This window comes from Medicago sativa, chromosome 3, assembly GCF_051527215.1.
Source record: "Medicago sativa cultivar Bolivia chromosome 3, Bolivia_mono, whole genome shotgun sequence".
In the NCBI taxonomy this organism is placed as follows: Eukaryota; Viridiplantae; Streptophyta; class Magnoliopsida; order Fabales; family Fabaceae; genus Medicago; species Medicago sativa.
In genome coordinates, this window is record NC_140751.1 from 93,274,497 (window position 1) to 93,290,498 (window position 16,002).

At 35.4% G+C, this 16,002-nt stretch overlaps 3 protein-coding genes across 6 annotated transcripts; 1 reads left to right on the forward strand and 2 right to left on the reverse strand.

Moving 5' to 3' along the window:
* The first annotated feature begins 463 nt into the window (after positions 1–463).
* LOC146942076 (protein WEAK CHLOROPLAST MOVEMENT UNDER BLUE LIGHT 1-like) lies at positions 464–6,832 on the forward strand. 4 transcript variants are annotated; one of them, XM_085756034.1, is made up of 4 exons: positions 464–522; positions 714–851; positions 1,893–2,797; positions 4,655–6,832. In XM_085756034.1, exons 3-4 carry the CDS (start codon positions 1,931–1,933, stop codon positions 6,530–6,532), a joined length of 2,745 nt encoding a protein of 914 aa, XP_085612160.1. In that variant the 5' UTR covers positions 464–522; positions 714–851; positions 1,893–1,930; the 3' UTR covers positions 6,533–6,832. The 4 variants fall into 4 exon arrangements, with proteins under 4 accessions (XP_085612160.1, XP_085612163.1, XP_085612161.1 ...); XM_085756037.1 differs by having other exon boundaries at positions 1,910–2,797; XM_085756035.1 differs by lacking the exon at positions 464–522 and adding an exon at positions 1,267–1,690 and having other exon boundaries at positions 591–851.
* A 747-nt stretch (positions 6,833–7,579) lies between these two features.
* LHCA5 (photosystem I light harvesting complex protein 5) lies at positions 7,580–9,282 on the reverse strand. The gene is made up of 6 exons (XM_085756039.1): positions 9,005–9,282; positions 8,768–8,900; positions 8,339–8,451; positions 8,130–8,234; positions 7,915–8,003; positions 7,580–7,827 (listed from the first exon to the last, which is right to left on the reverse strand). Exons 1-6 carry the CDS (start codon positions 9,223–9,225, stop codon positions 7,685–7,687), a joined length of 804 nt encoding a protein of 267 aa, XP_085612165.1. The 5' UTR covers positions 9,226–9,282; the 3' UTR covers positions 7,580–7,684.
* A 250-nt stretch (positions 9,283–9,532) lies between these two features.
* LOC146942078 (Vacuolar import/degradation, Vid27-related protein) lies at positions 9,533–12,943 on the reverse strand. Its single transcript, XM_085756038.1, has 2 exons — positions 11,212–12,943; positions 9,533–10,062 (listed from the first exon to the last, which is right to left on the reverse strand). The coding sequence occupies exons 1-2, from the start codon at positions 12,841–12,843 to the stop codon at positions 9,781–9,783; spliced, it is 1,914 nt and encodes a 637-aa protein (XP_085612164.1). The 5' UTR covers positions 12,844–12,943; the 3' UTR covers positions 9,533–9,780.
* Positions 12,944–16,002: the final 3,059 nt, after the last annotated feature.

Sequence of the window (16,002 nt, forward strand, 5' to 3'; positions counted from 1 at the left end):
AAAGATCTTTATAATTAAAGCCAGAGGAAATATTTTTTAATGAACCAATATTTCTTTTCACTACATTATTATGAGCAATCATTTTTATGAATTATTTCAATCTCAATACACGACAAAAGACAAAAGGAAACTACTCCTTGTTATTAAAAAAAAAAAAAAGGAAACTACTCCTTTTAAAAAAAGACAAAAGGAAACAACTAAGCACCACAAAAGTAAAATGGAAGAAGAAGTAGAAAAGGGTTTTAAGTAAAAACACCAATGGAATGGATTATGCTTTTTTAGCAAAAAATGTTCACATGGGAAAAAGATTCATACTAGTATTAATACTTTTTAAATAAAAAATATTCATATTTATATTTGTTTCTATTTTTGAGTATACATTTATATTGTTTCATAAAGATTGTTAATATTATTACCTAAAATGATAAAATGAAAATAATGTGCATGATTGAAGGAATAGAATAGAATAGAGATTTGATTTGATTGAGAAAAAGAAGGAGGAGATGATGGATCTAATCTGGGGTAGGGTCCACTTCCGTGTTTTTCTGTGTTCTAATTTTAGCTCCTTCTTTTCTTTTCTTTTCTTTTCCACCTCCTTTTACTTTTCCACAATCTCACTTTAATTTCATCCTCTAATAATTAGTATCAATATCAATCAAATTCTCTCTTTCAATTTTTCCGCTTAATCTCATCCCTAATTACTTCCTAATCAGGTGTTTTGCGAAGTTTGATTTTGAACAATTGAAGCAGAATTTGTTAAAATCGCTTGTTTTTTTGTTCTTCTATACCGTTTCCTTTCACTCGTGTATTTTCCGAACATCAACGGTTGAAGGTGTTTTGTCTACGAAAAGGTTAGTTATAGATTAGTGCTATAGGTTTAATCTGGATTTCAAAATAGATATATGCACTGTTTATTTTCTGTTTCTTATTATTATTGTTTAAATTTAAATTATCACTTTTTTTTTAATTTATCTATCGATTTATTATGTATGTTATGGTCTTTGTTACTGGAAATTGCATTTTATTATGGAAAAGTGTATTTATAGCTGTGTAGCACAATACTTATCCGCACCGGCACCGGCACGATACTCACACATGTGAATTGTGATTATATTCAATTTTGTCGTTTGTGTCAACGTGTCAGTGTCGTGTTAGGGTCTGTGATAGTGCTTCATAGATTAAGAGAGAATATATGTTGAATACAATCATATCATCAAGAACTGTAAGATCTTAAATAATCTGACAAGTGCAGTTACTTACTTGTAGTTGGAACTTAAGGGGAAAGAGCTTTTGTAACGAGATCTCTGCATTTGTCAAAGGTTTTAAATAGTCGTCACGGTCATGATTTTGTTGTGATCATTGGATATAGCAGAAAATTGCAGAGAAAAATTACTTGTGATCACAATTGTGGTTGCTATGTGGTCTCACTGAGATCCTTAAAACCCAAATTATCTATCAACTTTAGGATGTTGTTGTTTCATACCATTAACCGTTCACATTCAGTTTTGATTTAATCTCTTTGTGAAATTAGAGTTATCCCTACAAAAAAAAGTCTTGGTCTGTCCTGCAAATTCAGACACTGAAAACTTGGGAAACATCATTATTTCAGGCCATCGAGCTTACACCTTGAAATAATTTCATCTAACTGCCAAAGAAAAGTAGTGTTTGTGAAAAGAAAAACACCTAACTGGTACATACAATTTAATTCTCAATTTGTCTCTTGTTTTTGGGAGAAGCCATCCACTTAAATTTAAAACTCACATATTGTTATTTTAATTTAATTCTGATTGTATTCAGTCGATTTTTATTGATAATTGTTCAGTATTGTTATAATACTTCTTTTGGTTTTGATTTTACATTCAACTGATTTTCATTATCAATTTGTTCTTTAGAGTTTTGCCGCTGTTAGCACTCCCGAGCCCTCCTTATAATGGAGGATGTTCAAGACAAGTTGCCCTCTGACTCCTCTACAAAAATTGCTGAAGAGACACCACTAGCAGAACATATTGAAGACATATTACCCTCTGAATCCTCTTCAAAAGTTACTGAAGAGATACCACTAGCAGAACATGTTGAAGACATGTTGCCCTCTGATTCTGAATCCTCTTCAAAAGTTACTGAAGAGACACATATGGCTGAACACGTTGAAGACAAGCCACTGGCAGAACATGTTGAAGACAATCTACTCTCTGAGTGCTCTACAAAAGTTACTGAGACACAACTGATGGAATCCTCTGAAGAAAATACCGAAGTGGTAAACCCACCACATAATCAATCTTCCTCAGAACTTCCAATTCCACTTAGTAACGGAGAAGTGGAGTCTGGCTCTCACTTGACAGTAAATGAGCTCCCTGAATTATCAGTGTTGCCAAATGTTTCTGATGGTCAAACTATAATACAAGATGAGGATGTTTCTGTAGATAATTCAGCTTCAGTTCCAAATGATACAGTGGATGTGACAGAAACAAGCGACCAGCTAAATTTGGTTGAAGATTCTAAACCAGGTGCTCCAGAAGATATCTCTGACCAGCATGAATTGCAGGTTGATGTTACTAATGTCGCTGCAGATAATGAGATTAGACTTTCAGCTTCCTCTTCTGAAACAAAAGATTTGTTAAATGATCTTAATGAAGTAAAGATGTCTTCTGGAGCAGTTGACTCACCCGCCCAAACCAAGCAGGTTGATGTAAAAAGAGGTCTTATTGATACCACACCTCCATTCGAATCTGTCAAGGAAGCTGTTTCTAAGTTTGGAGGAATTGTCGATTGGAAGGCTCATCGAATCCAGACTGTGGAGGTATATATGTCTTGCATTTGTCTTCATCTTTTATGTGCGACTATTATTTTGAATTTACCTTCTTCACACTTCTTGCATAAAATTTCAAATCCTATTACTCTTATTTCTTTTCAAGGAGAGAATTAGGTTGAATATTGGGGTTTCTTCTTAAAGCTTATACAATATCTATTAAAGGATAGGCAAGAGGCAAATGTTGTTATGGGGTAGAAAAAAGAACAACAGTAGTCTTCAGTATCAATTTGATTATAAGTGGCAGTTGCAGTCGTGCTTTGGTGGCTGTTTGCATGCTGACAATGATAATAATTATGTGAAATCACGTGCCAACCAAAGTCATATTATAGGCCTAATAACACATTACTTGCATGCACACATATATCAGAGAAGTAACATTGCATTTGCTGTTCTTCAACGCAATTTATGTAGCATATAATCAAAATTGGCTTTGCTTAAGCTGTACGTGTCAAATTAATTATTCTGGCATTTTCTTTTAAATCTTAAGATACAAATTGTCCTTTTCTTTTACTAGTATTTTTCTATCAATTTTCTGGAGAAGCAGCAAATTGTATACTATATTTCAAATCTATGAAATCAGAGTACAATACCTGTAATTTTGTGATATTAGATTAGTGTCAATATGTGTGTTACATCATATTAACTAGGAATTATTAATGCTATGATCCGTTTTAAGCAAGGTAATGAAAACCGGATCGGCCGGTTGAACCGGGAACTGGACCTATGTCTGGTCTGTTTGGTACTGAAAACCACTCTGTTGTTAAACCGGGCAGTAAACCGCTAAAACCGTGCAAAAGTGGCGGTTGGGCCGGATCCATAGGTTGGACCACTCAAATTTTTCTTTATCTAAAAATGTACTAAAACGGGGCTTTTGAAGCTTCCGGCAGCTTGTTCTGCGTTTTCTTCTTAAAGGAAAAGTTCAGTGTTTTCTTTAACAAGAGAAAGAGCGGGGAGGATGAGTGAAAGCATACACTGGAGAAGGGAGAAGAAGAGGAGGGTAGACGTGGGTATTAACAAAAAGACACTTGGAGAATAAGATGTGCACAGGACTACGACTATGCATATGACAGATGTAGAGTTAGAAATTTAAAAGCAAAATTTCTACTGTTATTAGTCATATATCCTAGGAAGTTCGACTAGTAGTAATTAGTCATGAGACCCTAGTGGCTAGAACCTAGAAGGACACTTAAGATTATACAGCCATTAAAAGAAAAGCACTTATTATTATACACAGTACTATCCACTATACCCAAAAATAAGTTACTACTAATTACCACTATTATATATCCTGGGAAGTTGGACTATGATTTTGGCAGAGAAACCAATACTTTTTTCATATACGAATAAGTATTAAAAAAGTAATTAGATTATGCCAAAATTTTATAACTATATCAATATATTTGTTAAAATTAAGAAAGAGAAGACATGTGAGAAAACGGTCTGACCCTGGTCGAACCCTGTCCAACCTTTGAACCTTGAACCCGTGCCTACACTGGTTCAATGTCCGGTCCAGTTTTGATTACCTTGGTTTTAAGTGTTAAACGTGCTAAAATTATTTTGCTGATACTAATTGTAAAATACAAGGAAACTATGATTGTATGGTTTTTCCCAAGGAAACTGTTTATGGTTTTTCCTTGCCTTACAATGCATTTTGAACTGCAACAAATTAGGGATTTGATTACAGATACTTTGCATCTCAATATGGATCCTACTGATGTAATAAAACGTTCTTTTTGCTTCCTGCTGTACTGAGGATCAATTGTTTCTTCTTTTACCTTGCTTGATTTTCTGTTGGAGCTGTAGCGAACTTCATATTTTTTTCTTCTTTTCTTTCTGGATATACAGAGGCGCAATCTAGTAGAACAGGAACTTGATAAAGCAAATGAAGAGATACCAGAATACAGAAAACAAGCAGAGACGGCTGAACAGACGAAAAATCAAGTACTAAAGGAGCTGGACAGCACCAAGAGACTTATAGAAGAGTTAAAGCTTAACCTAGAGAGAGCACAAACTGAAGAGCAACAGGCAAGACAGGACTCGGAACTTGCAAAGCTCAGAGTGGAAGAGATGGAGCAAGGTATTGCAGACGAATCTAGCGTTGCAGCCAAGGCACAACTGGAAGTTGCTAAAGCTAGGTATACGGCAGCTATTACAGATTTAGCAGCTGTGAAAGAAGAGCTGGATGCATTGCGTAAGGAATATGCTTCCTTAGTGACTGATAGAGATGAAGCTATTAAGAAAGCCGAGGAGGCAGTTACAGCATCCAAGGAAGTAGAGAAGTCAGTGGAAGATTTAACTATTGAACTAATAGCCACAAAAGAGTCATTAGAGACTGCTCATGCTGCACACTTGGAAGCAGAGGAACAAAGGATAGGAACAGTCATGGCAAGAGATCAAGATTCACTCAATTGGGAGAAGGAACTTAAACAGGCAGAAGAAGAGCTCCAGAGAATCAATGAGCAAATGTTGTCTGCAAAGGATCTCAAATCTAAACTGGAAGCAGCCTCTGGTTTGCTGCTTGATTTGAAAGCTAAATTAACTGTTTATATGGAATCAAAGTTAAAGCAAGAAGGTGATGATGAACTCTCGCAAGGAGGCCAAGAAGAACCAGAAAAGAAGACACACACAGATATACAAGCAGCCGTGGAATCAGCCAGAAAGGAACTTGAGGAGGTAAAACTAAACATAGAGAAAGCAAATGCTGAGGTTAGTTGCTTGAAGCTAGCTGCTACATCTTTAAAATCAGAACTGGAACAAGAAAAATCATCTCTTGCCTCGATTAGGCAAAGAGAGGGAATGGCCTCCATTGCAGTTGCATCTCTAGAAGCTGAATTGGACAAGACTAGATCAGAAATAGCTTTGGTTCAAATGAAGGAGAAAGAAGCCAAAGAACAAATGACCGAACTTCCAAAGAAGCTGCAACTAACAGCTGAAGAGGCTAATCAGGCCAACTTGCTTGCTCAAGCAGCTCGTGAAGAACTGCAGAAAGTAAAGGCAGAAGCAGAACAAGCCAAGGCTGGAGTAAGTACCTTGGAAAGCAGGTTACTTGCAGCTCAAAAGGAGATAGAGGCTGCAAAGGCTTCTGAAAAGTTGGCAATAGCAGCAATTAAAGCATTGCAAGAGAGTGAAGCAAATAGAAGCAAAAATGAAGTGGACCCGTCCAGTGGGGTTACACTTTCTTTGGATGAGTACTATGAGCTTAGCAAACGAGCTCACGAGGCAGAAGAGCGAGCCAATACAAGGATTGCAGCTGCTAATTCTGAAGTTGAGGTAGCTAAGGAGTCTGAACTGAAATCCTTCGAGAAGTTGGATGAAGTGAATAGAGAGATAGCTGCTAGAAGGGAATCCTTGAAGATGGCAATGGAAAAAGCTGAGAAGGCAAAGGAAGGTAAATTAGGTGTAGAACAAGAACTTAGAAGGTGGAGAGCTGAAAATGAGCAACGGAGAAAGGCTGGTGAGTCTGGCCAAGGAGTGGTTAACCAGAATAAAAGCCCCAGGTCTAGTTTTGAGGGGGGTAAGGAAGCAAATAATTTTGACCGGTCCCAGTATGCAACTAATCCTGCACAATATTTGTCAAGTCCGAAGACTTATATGCATGCAGAAAAAGATGAAGGTGGATCATCACCGGAATCAAAACATGGAAAAAAGAAGAAGAAATCGTTGTTCCCACGGGTTATGATGTTCTTTGCTAGAAGAAAAACACATTCAAACAAGTCAGGGTAATCCCAAATTGAAATTATGTGCATTGTTATGCTGCAGTTATCTTGCCTCCCATCCTTTTGGAGATCTGAGTGACTCGAAATGTTGGATTACCAAAAGCTGTACTGTGCCAGTACACGGTGATCGATTTGTGTATGGTTTGACGGATTGGATTATACTCACTTGATGGATGGTATACGGTTTCCTGCTCAGTGTTTTGTGAGGACTTAAGAAAATAGGTTCGTCTATGTTGGGAAATGAGAAAATAAGATGATTTTATATTGTGTATAGTCTTCAGATATATTGAACCTCGGCTTGTGTAAAGATTTGTTTTGAGACTCGATTGAATGAAAGAAAAAAAAATTCCATGTTTGTGATTTGAAGCACTTTGAATGGCATCGTATGTGCTGCCCAAAACTCACTATATTGATTGATACTAGGAAGAATTTTCTCAATGGGACCCATTCACAGTTCACTAGTTGTGGACCTTCTGATGCATGGAATATACACATAAAGGCTGAAGTCATAAATCTCTTTTGATAATTTTTAAAGCTGTTTTCGGGAAGGTTCCTGTTCTGGATCATTTGATGATACTACTTTGATGAGTTTTCAATGACATATTTATCCATTATTCTGTTTGAATTTCCTTGTCCTTATTTAACAATAACATTAATTTTTGGAAAATCAATATAATCATCGGATCATCTACTTTCATGAACTTAATCAACATACACTTCATTATAAGAATGCTTATATATCCTAGCGATTAAGGATAAATAGTTCAGTAGAAATGGTTGATTTCACATAGGTCTAGATATTCGTTCATGTATTCAATAAAGTAGAAAGACCGGTTGAATGGATCTTAAAGCGTATATGAAAATGGCCATTTTGTTGACTCGCATATAAGTATTTCATTTTGATACATATATTAATATGGCATCGAACTTATATCATTGATTTATAATCTATCCACAGTGAACAAAGTATCATGATGTAGGAAAATTATTAGTTACACAAGTTTGTTATTTAGTTAATATATGAACTGTAAATGAAAATTTAAAGGGGAAAACATTTTAGGGATCAGAATTTGAGTCACCTCCCAAAGCTTAAAGAAAGAATTTTGTTTTATGGATCAGTCCAAGTTCCATAAGACTAATACATTTACTTGTTTTACAACTAAGAACTAGAACTTGCAAGGGTCTGAATAATAGTTTTATGCCATGGATTTGAGAGATGCTCCACAAGGTTATCAATTGGTCCAACATGAGTCACTGAAGCTTGTACAAAGATACCAAGTATTGCTACCATTGCAAGTCGCCCTGTAACAAGAATATTTGCAACTATGAAAACAAGCTTGGAGATTATGAATTAACAGACAAAGAATGAAAAACTGAGAAAAAATATACCATTCTTGATCTCTTTAAGCTTCCATTCACGAGCACTTTTAATGTCTTTAGCTAGGCCAAGAGGATTTAGCAGAGGACCCCCAGGGTACCTATTTGTTGAAACAAGATTATATACCTCAACTAGCTTACAATTGTGAATAACGAAGAAAAAAGAAAAACACGGCTCAAAAGTGTGCACAAGTGTGTGTTTGTACGGTTATCGGAAATGGAAATACCCTGGCTCTAAGCCTCCAAGTGAAGCCTCCAATCCAAAGAAGGAACCCTCTTTAGCTTGAGATCCAGGACTAACAAAATCCATGTACCTTTTTGTTTCAGCATACCTGTGCAAGTGAAAGTTAATAAATCACATGTCCTATAATGATATAGAAAACATAGAAGCTCAACTCATCAACCAGAAGTTGGAAGCCAGTGATTAAAATCCTACCCCATCAAGAGTAGTTGAACAACGACGAGTGTCCCTGTGTTGGCAAACTCGTATTTTACTGCACCAGCTTCAAACCAAATTGGTATGCCATTAACTCCTGCGACGCGAAGTAGCTGCATAGATTGATAACAAGTTTAGGATGAAATGTCCATCGTATACATGATTTTAAATAGCGGTTGTGAACTTGTGATACAGTTACAGCTGTCTCGCGATCCTTGATAGAGAATCACAGCCAAACATGGCCAATCCAACCTCAATATAAAACCATTATGTTGCAGTTTAGATCATCGTAGCTTTGCAGGCCTTTATTCAAAACTTTGATTATATATATGCGGCGCGTGTGTTTTAATAGTAAAGCTTCTCTCAATATAAAAAACGTTACTGGAATTATGAAATGTGAAAAATTATGTTAAGAGTTGCGTGACTCACATCTGTGACTAAAATTCCCAAGACTCCAAGCATTGCAAAGCGAGAATGAACCAACTCTGCTTGCACATACCACTTTAAGCTTTCAGGATCCTCTCCAAGTCCAAGTGGGTCGAACCCAAAATCTCCAGGCAGACTGAAAAGGTTACCCTTAACGTTACTATAACTTGAAAAGAGAACTAGCACTGGCATTTTAAGATGAATTTAGGAGTCAAAATGCAGAGAGGCGTAATGGCTTACGTTCCATCAAGATAGGTCGGGGGATCAAGTCCCGGGAGCCATGTGGGTCGCTGTTGTGCTGCAGCACAAATTTGTTTATAACGTGGAGTGACTCCCGTTCCTGCAGCAGCAGGCCTGAGCCAGTGGTGTCCTGCTGTTGAAGGTTTACCAATGACATTGCTGTTGATTAAAGAATGTTGCTGGAAATGGAAGCTTCTTGCTATTGCTGCAAGTGCAACCATTGTTCTCTAATTATCCGCTCCTATCCCGGGACTACAAATCAATTGTTTAATATTGTTACTCTTTCACAACCACATACGTATTATTATGTTGTTTTAGTTCAAGTAAAAAACAAAGATGAGAAATCATGGGCCCACTTATCCAGTGAGATCAGATGGTTGGATAATAAACGTCCGCTTCTAAAGCCTCCACATCCCTTTTAGTTTCTGCGGACCTTTTAAAATTTCATATTCAAATAGTAACTTGAAAGCAAGCACATAGAAGGCAAGGCAGTACCAACCATCATAGCGTTAAACAAGGTCATAGTAATTCAGAAAAGTAAAACGTAAATTTTATAAAAGGTAGAATTCTGGGACCAACAAGCGTTAGCTTACAACAAAACCAAATATACTAGTACAATTTGACAGCCGTAGGTAGCTGATTTGAGTTCCCCATCAACTACACCTTAAACATTCTACATAGTACATACAATGAAAAGTTTTAAAATGAAACATCTGAAAATGTCACTAATTAAGCTACAATAGCTAACAATTAATTGATAGTTGTGTCACGAATTATCATCGCCTGTTGGACATGCTGAATGAGCTAACTTTCATTGGGGTAGCTATAACCAATGGAGCCTCAGGAGAATCAGTGACTGCAAACTTGTCGTGCATAAACCGGCTTTCAACGATGGAGTCATCCCTGAGAACTATCTTGTAGCAGTAGCAGCTCTTTAGACCCTGTTGGCTGCGGTAACAATCATGAGATCCATCTTTGACCTGTTGAAAGTTCCATATCACGCTGAACTTTCCCACAGTAGCCACTATATGTCGCTCCTGTTTCCCGTTCTCTGTCACCTGAGTTACCAAGAAGTTAAATTCATTATAAAATGTATTTCCACAAGAATACAGAAGATGCAAACAAAAAACACATTTTTCAGCAGATGTGGAAACAGAACAGACACAATCAAATTGCAGGAAAAAAAAAAAACACTATGCCAAACTATAAAATCTCTGTTTTCAGCAACAGCAAACATGACATCCACTATAAAACCGATAAGATTACGGATTGGACTCTTAGTAAGGGATATATTTAAACAGAAGTGAAGAGTTTGTATAAGTGTAATTTTTCAAAAAAAAAGCATATAGAAGAAAGTTGAAAGACCATTCAAATAAGATGTCAATAGAGAAAGTTCAATGCATGTGTTAGGTTTAGGGTGCGCCTTAAGATGACTAAACTGTATTTTAGGAAAAGAAGGGGGTGTAGTGCCTAAAGGTGGTAGAAAGGGGGTGTTGGAAGCAAGGGAAGGAAGAAAAACAAAAGAGAAGCAGGAAATTAGTGAGTGAAGAAATTGATGGGGGAGTCCATGCCTCTCCAAGACTCTGGGATATTTCTATTTCTTCCTATTCTGTTGCCAAGCAGACAGCTTCTACTATTTTCTTCACAGACTTAATACTGTTACCAATACAGAACATAATTTCAAACATCATCAATGCATGATAGCATATTTGGCTAACAGGTTCAAGAGCAATGCCTCAATTCGCAAAATGAAATTAAGAACAATACAGCAAGTTATGGAAAATAAGAGGTAAAATTATTAGGTGAAAACATAGGCTTGAATCCATCTACTGAATCGATACAAGAAAACATTGCCCAATATTATCAATAGTAAATGTATTCATATAATGCAGTGCTATTGATGTGGTAGCATCTCATAAAGCAATTTGCAAATAACAACATATTACAAACTAATTGTTCTGACAACTGTGTAATATTACTGTGAATGTATTATGCATCGCAACACAGTTAATGAAACACATAAAGTCAGTAGCCCGAAAACACATGTTACAGCATAAGATACTTTCTTTAGATAATGGGCAAGCACTTAACACACAAAAAGAAGATAATAGTTGATAATTCACAGCAATAGATGATACCATCATTCTTAATTTACAAGACAACAGTGGAAACAATCATAAACAAGCATGCATAAATGATATACTCACCCACGAAAACTGAGCTTTTTGGAATTTGTTATTGACTCCAGCAAGATGCGAATCAAGAGGGTTGAGCTTGAGCAACCTTGGAGCAGCAATATTATTTCCCATTCTACCAGCAAAACCATTTTTAGTTTTCCCATCTTTATCGGTAAACACGGTACAGATAACAACCAAGTAGGTATCCGTGGTTCCCACAATCCACTTTCCATCAAAAGTTACATCCACATTAGTAACAGGTGAACCAAGTCCAGGAAAGGCGGTTTTCGCCTGCCTCATAGAGTTGATAGAATACAGCCGAATCTTTCCATCCAAAGAACCAACAACAACAGAACCATCACCAGTTGTAGCAAAGCACTGAAAGTTTGTCCCCCTAGAGAACTGATGACCCTGTGCCCAATTCAACACAGGTGTACTCATATTGGAGTTAGAGTCAGCAAGATCCTGAACTATTCCATGACGGTCACGCATATCCCACCTACAAAGCCTATTATCATCCAATCCAAGAAAAGTTGAACCCGATGGATCCAATTGAGCACCTTTACTATCATTGGTGATATCTTTCATTGTAATCTCAGTACCATCCTTACCAAATCTCCATTCAGTCACAACCTTACCAGTCTCAATATCAAACTGGTGAAGCCCTGTTGAATGAAGTTTATTTTCACCCAATGGACTCATCAAAAGCATGCTGGTCTCAGCTTTCATGAGAAGCGTTTTCTTAGGAGTGCAATCCACCAACTTCGACGTTGACGACGAACCACCACCAAAGTTAACAAAAGCCCCTTTTCCATGAATCCCAGTTGCAAAATTCTTCACAACCTGAATACCATTTTCACCAACCAAGAAACTGTTATCCAGAGCACCAAGCGCCAAGCTCTGAATCCCACCATTTGCAGCTTCCTCAAATTCCTCCCTCAAATCCTGACTCGCTCTCACTGGCGTGGCCGAACCAGGACTCTTTGAGAAGCTATCATCAGCATCTTCCCACATCGACTCATCAGCAACTTCCGGTTTCGCCCACCCAAGAAAATCCTTACCATAAACTTTAAGCTTGTTCTCATCAGTAGCTTCATACCCATGCGTATTCTCAAAAGTACAATTCTGAAACTTCACTAAAAAAGCGTTAAAATCCTGTTCCGTAAAGAATTTCATCGCCCAAACACCTTTCGCGATAAAATCCACACGACGCTGATCAGCTAGGGTTTTCAATTGCATTTCACCACCAACTTTTGACCTAATTTTTGAACCAATTTTCAAAACCCAAAAACCCTCATCAGCATCATCATCACCATCTTCTTCTTCATCTTCGTCATCATCGCTGTTTCCACCAACACAACGAGTTTTAACAAAAGAGTAAGTAGTAAATTTCTCAGAAATTACCCATTTTGCGTTGGGGGAATTACCACCGATGTGAAGATAAAGCTTAACGGCGTTAGGGTTTTGATTTTTAACAGCGTATTTAAGCTTAAGAGCTTTGAGTTTGGCTTCAACTTCATCTACAGATGACGGAGTTTTCACTCTTTTCTCTGAATCTTCTCCTTCGTTTGCATCTTCGTAGTTCGCTTCTTCGTTTTCATTTTCTTCGTATTCTTCATCGGAACTTTCGAGTAACCCGTCGCGGCTGTGAGCGCCACCCATTTTTGATTTTCCGGTGAGGATTTGATCGGAGATTGAAGAAGAAGAAGAAGAAGAAGAAGAGGAAAATGAGAGCGCCAAGTTCGAAATTTGAAATTGGAGTGTTTTTTGATTTGGATTTGATTTAGGGTTTATGAATAGGATTGAGATGTAGCCGTTTGTGATGTGGACCCCATTGTCGGCGTAGAGGCACGTGGATGATGTTTGGTTTATTGGAATTTTATTGGACGGTGAACTTAGTGAAATGTTTACTCCACTCTGTATACATTTTGTCAACAAAAAAAAAAAAAAAAACAGTTAGTATCCATTCAAATTATTAAAAAAAAAAAAAAAAAAAGTTGTATTTTTCTTGTTTTAACGATGTTATTTATAAGAAATCAATTTTAGTGATCCATAATTCGATAGAGAAGTGGATAATTTGATTAAAGATTATTTAATTTATCATTTAAATTCAATTTCTCTTAAATAATACATCTTTAAATAAAACTTTTTAAAATAAGTTTGTGTTAAAAATACATTGATAGTATTTTTAGTAGGAGGAGAATATTTTATTTTATTTTGGTTACATAGGATAATATTGAAAATGAAAAAAAATTATAAAAATAATGATATTAAATATAATTTTTAGAAACCTTTTTTTTTATAAACGAACGGGGTATATTTTAAACTTAAAAATGTGAATATTCTTTGCGAATATTCTTTTGTTATAATTGAGGAAAAATATTAAACTAATTTCATTTTTTGTGGTTTATTTTTTTCTTTTTTTTATGCGTAGTGCAATGGCTTGATTTTTTAAAAGTACTAATTGAATTTAGTACCTTTTTTTTTTTATTGTAAAAAACATAACTTTACCACTACACCAATGCATCATATGTATTGAATTTAGTACTTTAAGCACCAACTATTTACATTAGCTTCAATAGTCTGGCCGATTTAACGGTCGCAATTGAAGCAACATAAAGATTAAGATCATGTTTCATGTGTTTTTTAGAAAAATCGTTTAAGGAATTTATAAAAAAAAATGTCTTGAAAATATAAGTTAAACATCTAATAAAGGGATCTATACACAATTTTCTATTTAAAATGATTTATTTTGGTCGTTTAAACAATATCCTAAAAACACATGTTAGCATCTAAGACATTAGAGAAAGAGGTAAAAATAAAATAGTGGTCATTTTTCCTCAAAAAAATAAAATAGTGGTCATTCAACACATTAAGATTAATTTGATGATCAATGATCTTTGACTAAGAGCATGCTCCAATGAAATTCAATGATCATGTTGAGAAATGGAACTTGGATCCACTTTATGATTGTATACATACAACTTATTAATAAAACTCACATATTGTGATATCATTTGGATAAGACTAAATATAGGGTTGAATAAATTTTCCGTGTATACGTGTGAAATTTTAATTTGGGTAATGTTAACAGTGCCCCCGAGGCACTGATTAAGGAATCAACTCTTTAAAAACATAAAAAGTATTACTTTCATTTTAAAACTTCATTTTTTTAGTTTCCTTAACCAGTGCCCCGAAGGCACCGATTAACATGACCCTTTTAATTTTAGTCCCTATAAAAGAGATGTCTTTGTCCTCTCAAAATATTATGTTTCGTTTTTTGTCCTAAATGAACATAATTTTTAACATGTTTTTGACACTTCATGAATATAATATGGACATATACATAAGTTGAGCATAATTTAGACATATCTCAAACATAAAAATGTCATAAATTTGATATTAACATGAACATAAATGGAACCATTAAGGATAAAGAATAAAACAAACAAAAATTGAAATGACGAAAACACCAAAATTCACTATATTTTTATGGATGGAAAAACTATTTAACCCATAAACATACGGTTTATTTATTGGACAGATGTATCTAGAAGTCTTTAAATTTAACGTATTTATCAGATATTTTTTAGTTTTAAATTGGTCATTACACCCTTTTCCGTCCGATAAAGATTTTGCCTATAACCTTCATATATTATGAATTAATGTTATATGTGTATCATTTGAGTAGGATTAACTATTCATTCAAAGATTACGCTTGACTAATTTCTCCTCTTGATTTCTAGCCATCGCAAAACTCCTATTCCGGTAATGGATGGAGATTTCAAAAACAAAATTAAACTAATTATACAGTAACATGATAGGAAGTTGAAGGACAGTTGAATAAAAGGTAAATTTCTCTTTTATATTTACCAGACCTTCAACCAACCTATCGTGTTACTCCTGATATCCAATATCAGTAGACCTCACTATATTGCTACGTAATTTCCATTCGAAGAAATGAGCAGCTTTTTAAAACATTGCCAGCTTACTTTAACCATTGCACCAGCTGATGTGGGACTTAGACAGACAACATATGCACACACAAATAACCTTTTTGTTTCTTGTGTTCGCTTGTTCTTCTACAAATAATAGATTGTCGTCACAATTCTTCAAGTTCACAAATATGTTTAACCTTTTTCTTCTTCCTTTCATACATTTCAAATCATTGAAATTATCATTACTTAAAGCATATCAAAAGGATTATTTTAGTATAGGTTTCATGGATCATATACAGAATTTTAAAACCAACCACGAGCCTTGCCTTCTCATTTTGTGGTTGCTTCAATACCATATTTAGTGGAAATTATCAAGCCAATGAGAGCACTATTTGTAATTATTACTAACCAGTAAACCGGTTAAATGAAGTGAATCCACCTAATTTCTATTAGTATTATTATGTTTAGAAGCCTTTTTAATGAAGTCATGGCCCATGGTGCAATAGAATACATGGCCTATCATATTTCTTCAAGTTACGTTAATTCACCCAGTTTTGAAAAAGCATGTATTATTCTACTTGATCCACGTAATGTTATTTTATAAGATTTTATTTCTTAAGTGATTTTATTTAGTACATTAAGTCTATCTACGATTGAGAAATTTTGTCCTTCCTTTGATTTTTATCATCAAAATGAAGTACATGCATGTGTCAAAGGTTGATCTAGTTAGTAAGAAGTTGACTCATATTTTATAAGTTCATGGATTATATTTATCTTACCGACGTGAGAATCTCGTAAATAAAATTTGTAAAGACCTTTGACTTTGCGAACTTTAAACTCTATTTTACTTTGCAAACATCTACGAACTAACTTTAAGATTAGG

Bases quoted from the DNA above. Each gene is read 5' to 3' on its own strand.
- LOC146942076 (XM_085756034.1), top strand. From the start codon at position 1,931: ATGGAGGATGTTCAAGACAAGTTGCCCTCTGACTCCTCTACAAAAATT. The intron at 2,798-4,654 runs GTATATATGTCT...CTGGATATACAG, and splicing joins ATCGAATCCAGACTGTGGAG to AGGCGCAATCTAGTAGAACA.
- LHCA5 (XM_085756039.1), bottom strand. From the start codon at position 9,225: ATGGTTGCACTTGCAGCAATAGCAAGAAGCTTCCATTTCCAGCAACAT. The intron at 8,452-8,767 runs GTGAGTCACGCA...CAATCTATGCAG, and splicing joins TGGGAATTTTAGTCACAGAT to CTACTTCGCGTCGCAGGAGT. The intron at 7,828-7,914 runs GTATATTTTTTC...TTCTTGTTACAG, and splicing joins GCTTAAAGAGATCAAGAATG to GGCGACTTGCAATGGTAGCA.
- LOC146942078 (XM_085756038.1), bottom strand. From the start codon at position 12,843: ATGGGTGGCGCTCACAGCCGCGACGGGTTACTCGAAAGTTCCGATGAA. The intron at 10,063-11,211 runs GTGAGTATATCA...TTGGTAACTCAG, and splicing joins AAAAAGCTCAGTTTTCGTGG to GTGACAGAGAACGGGAAACA.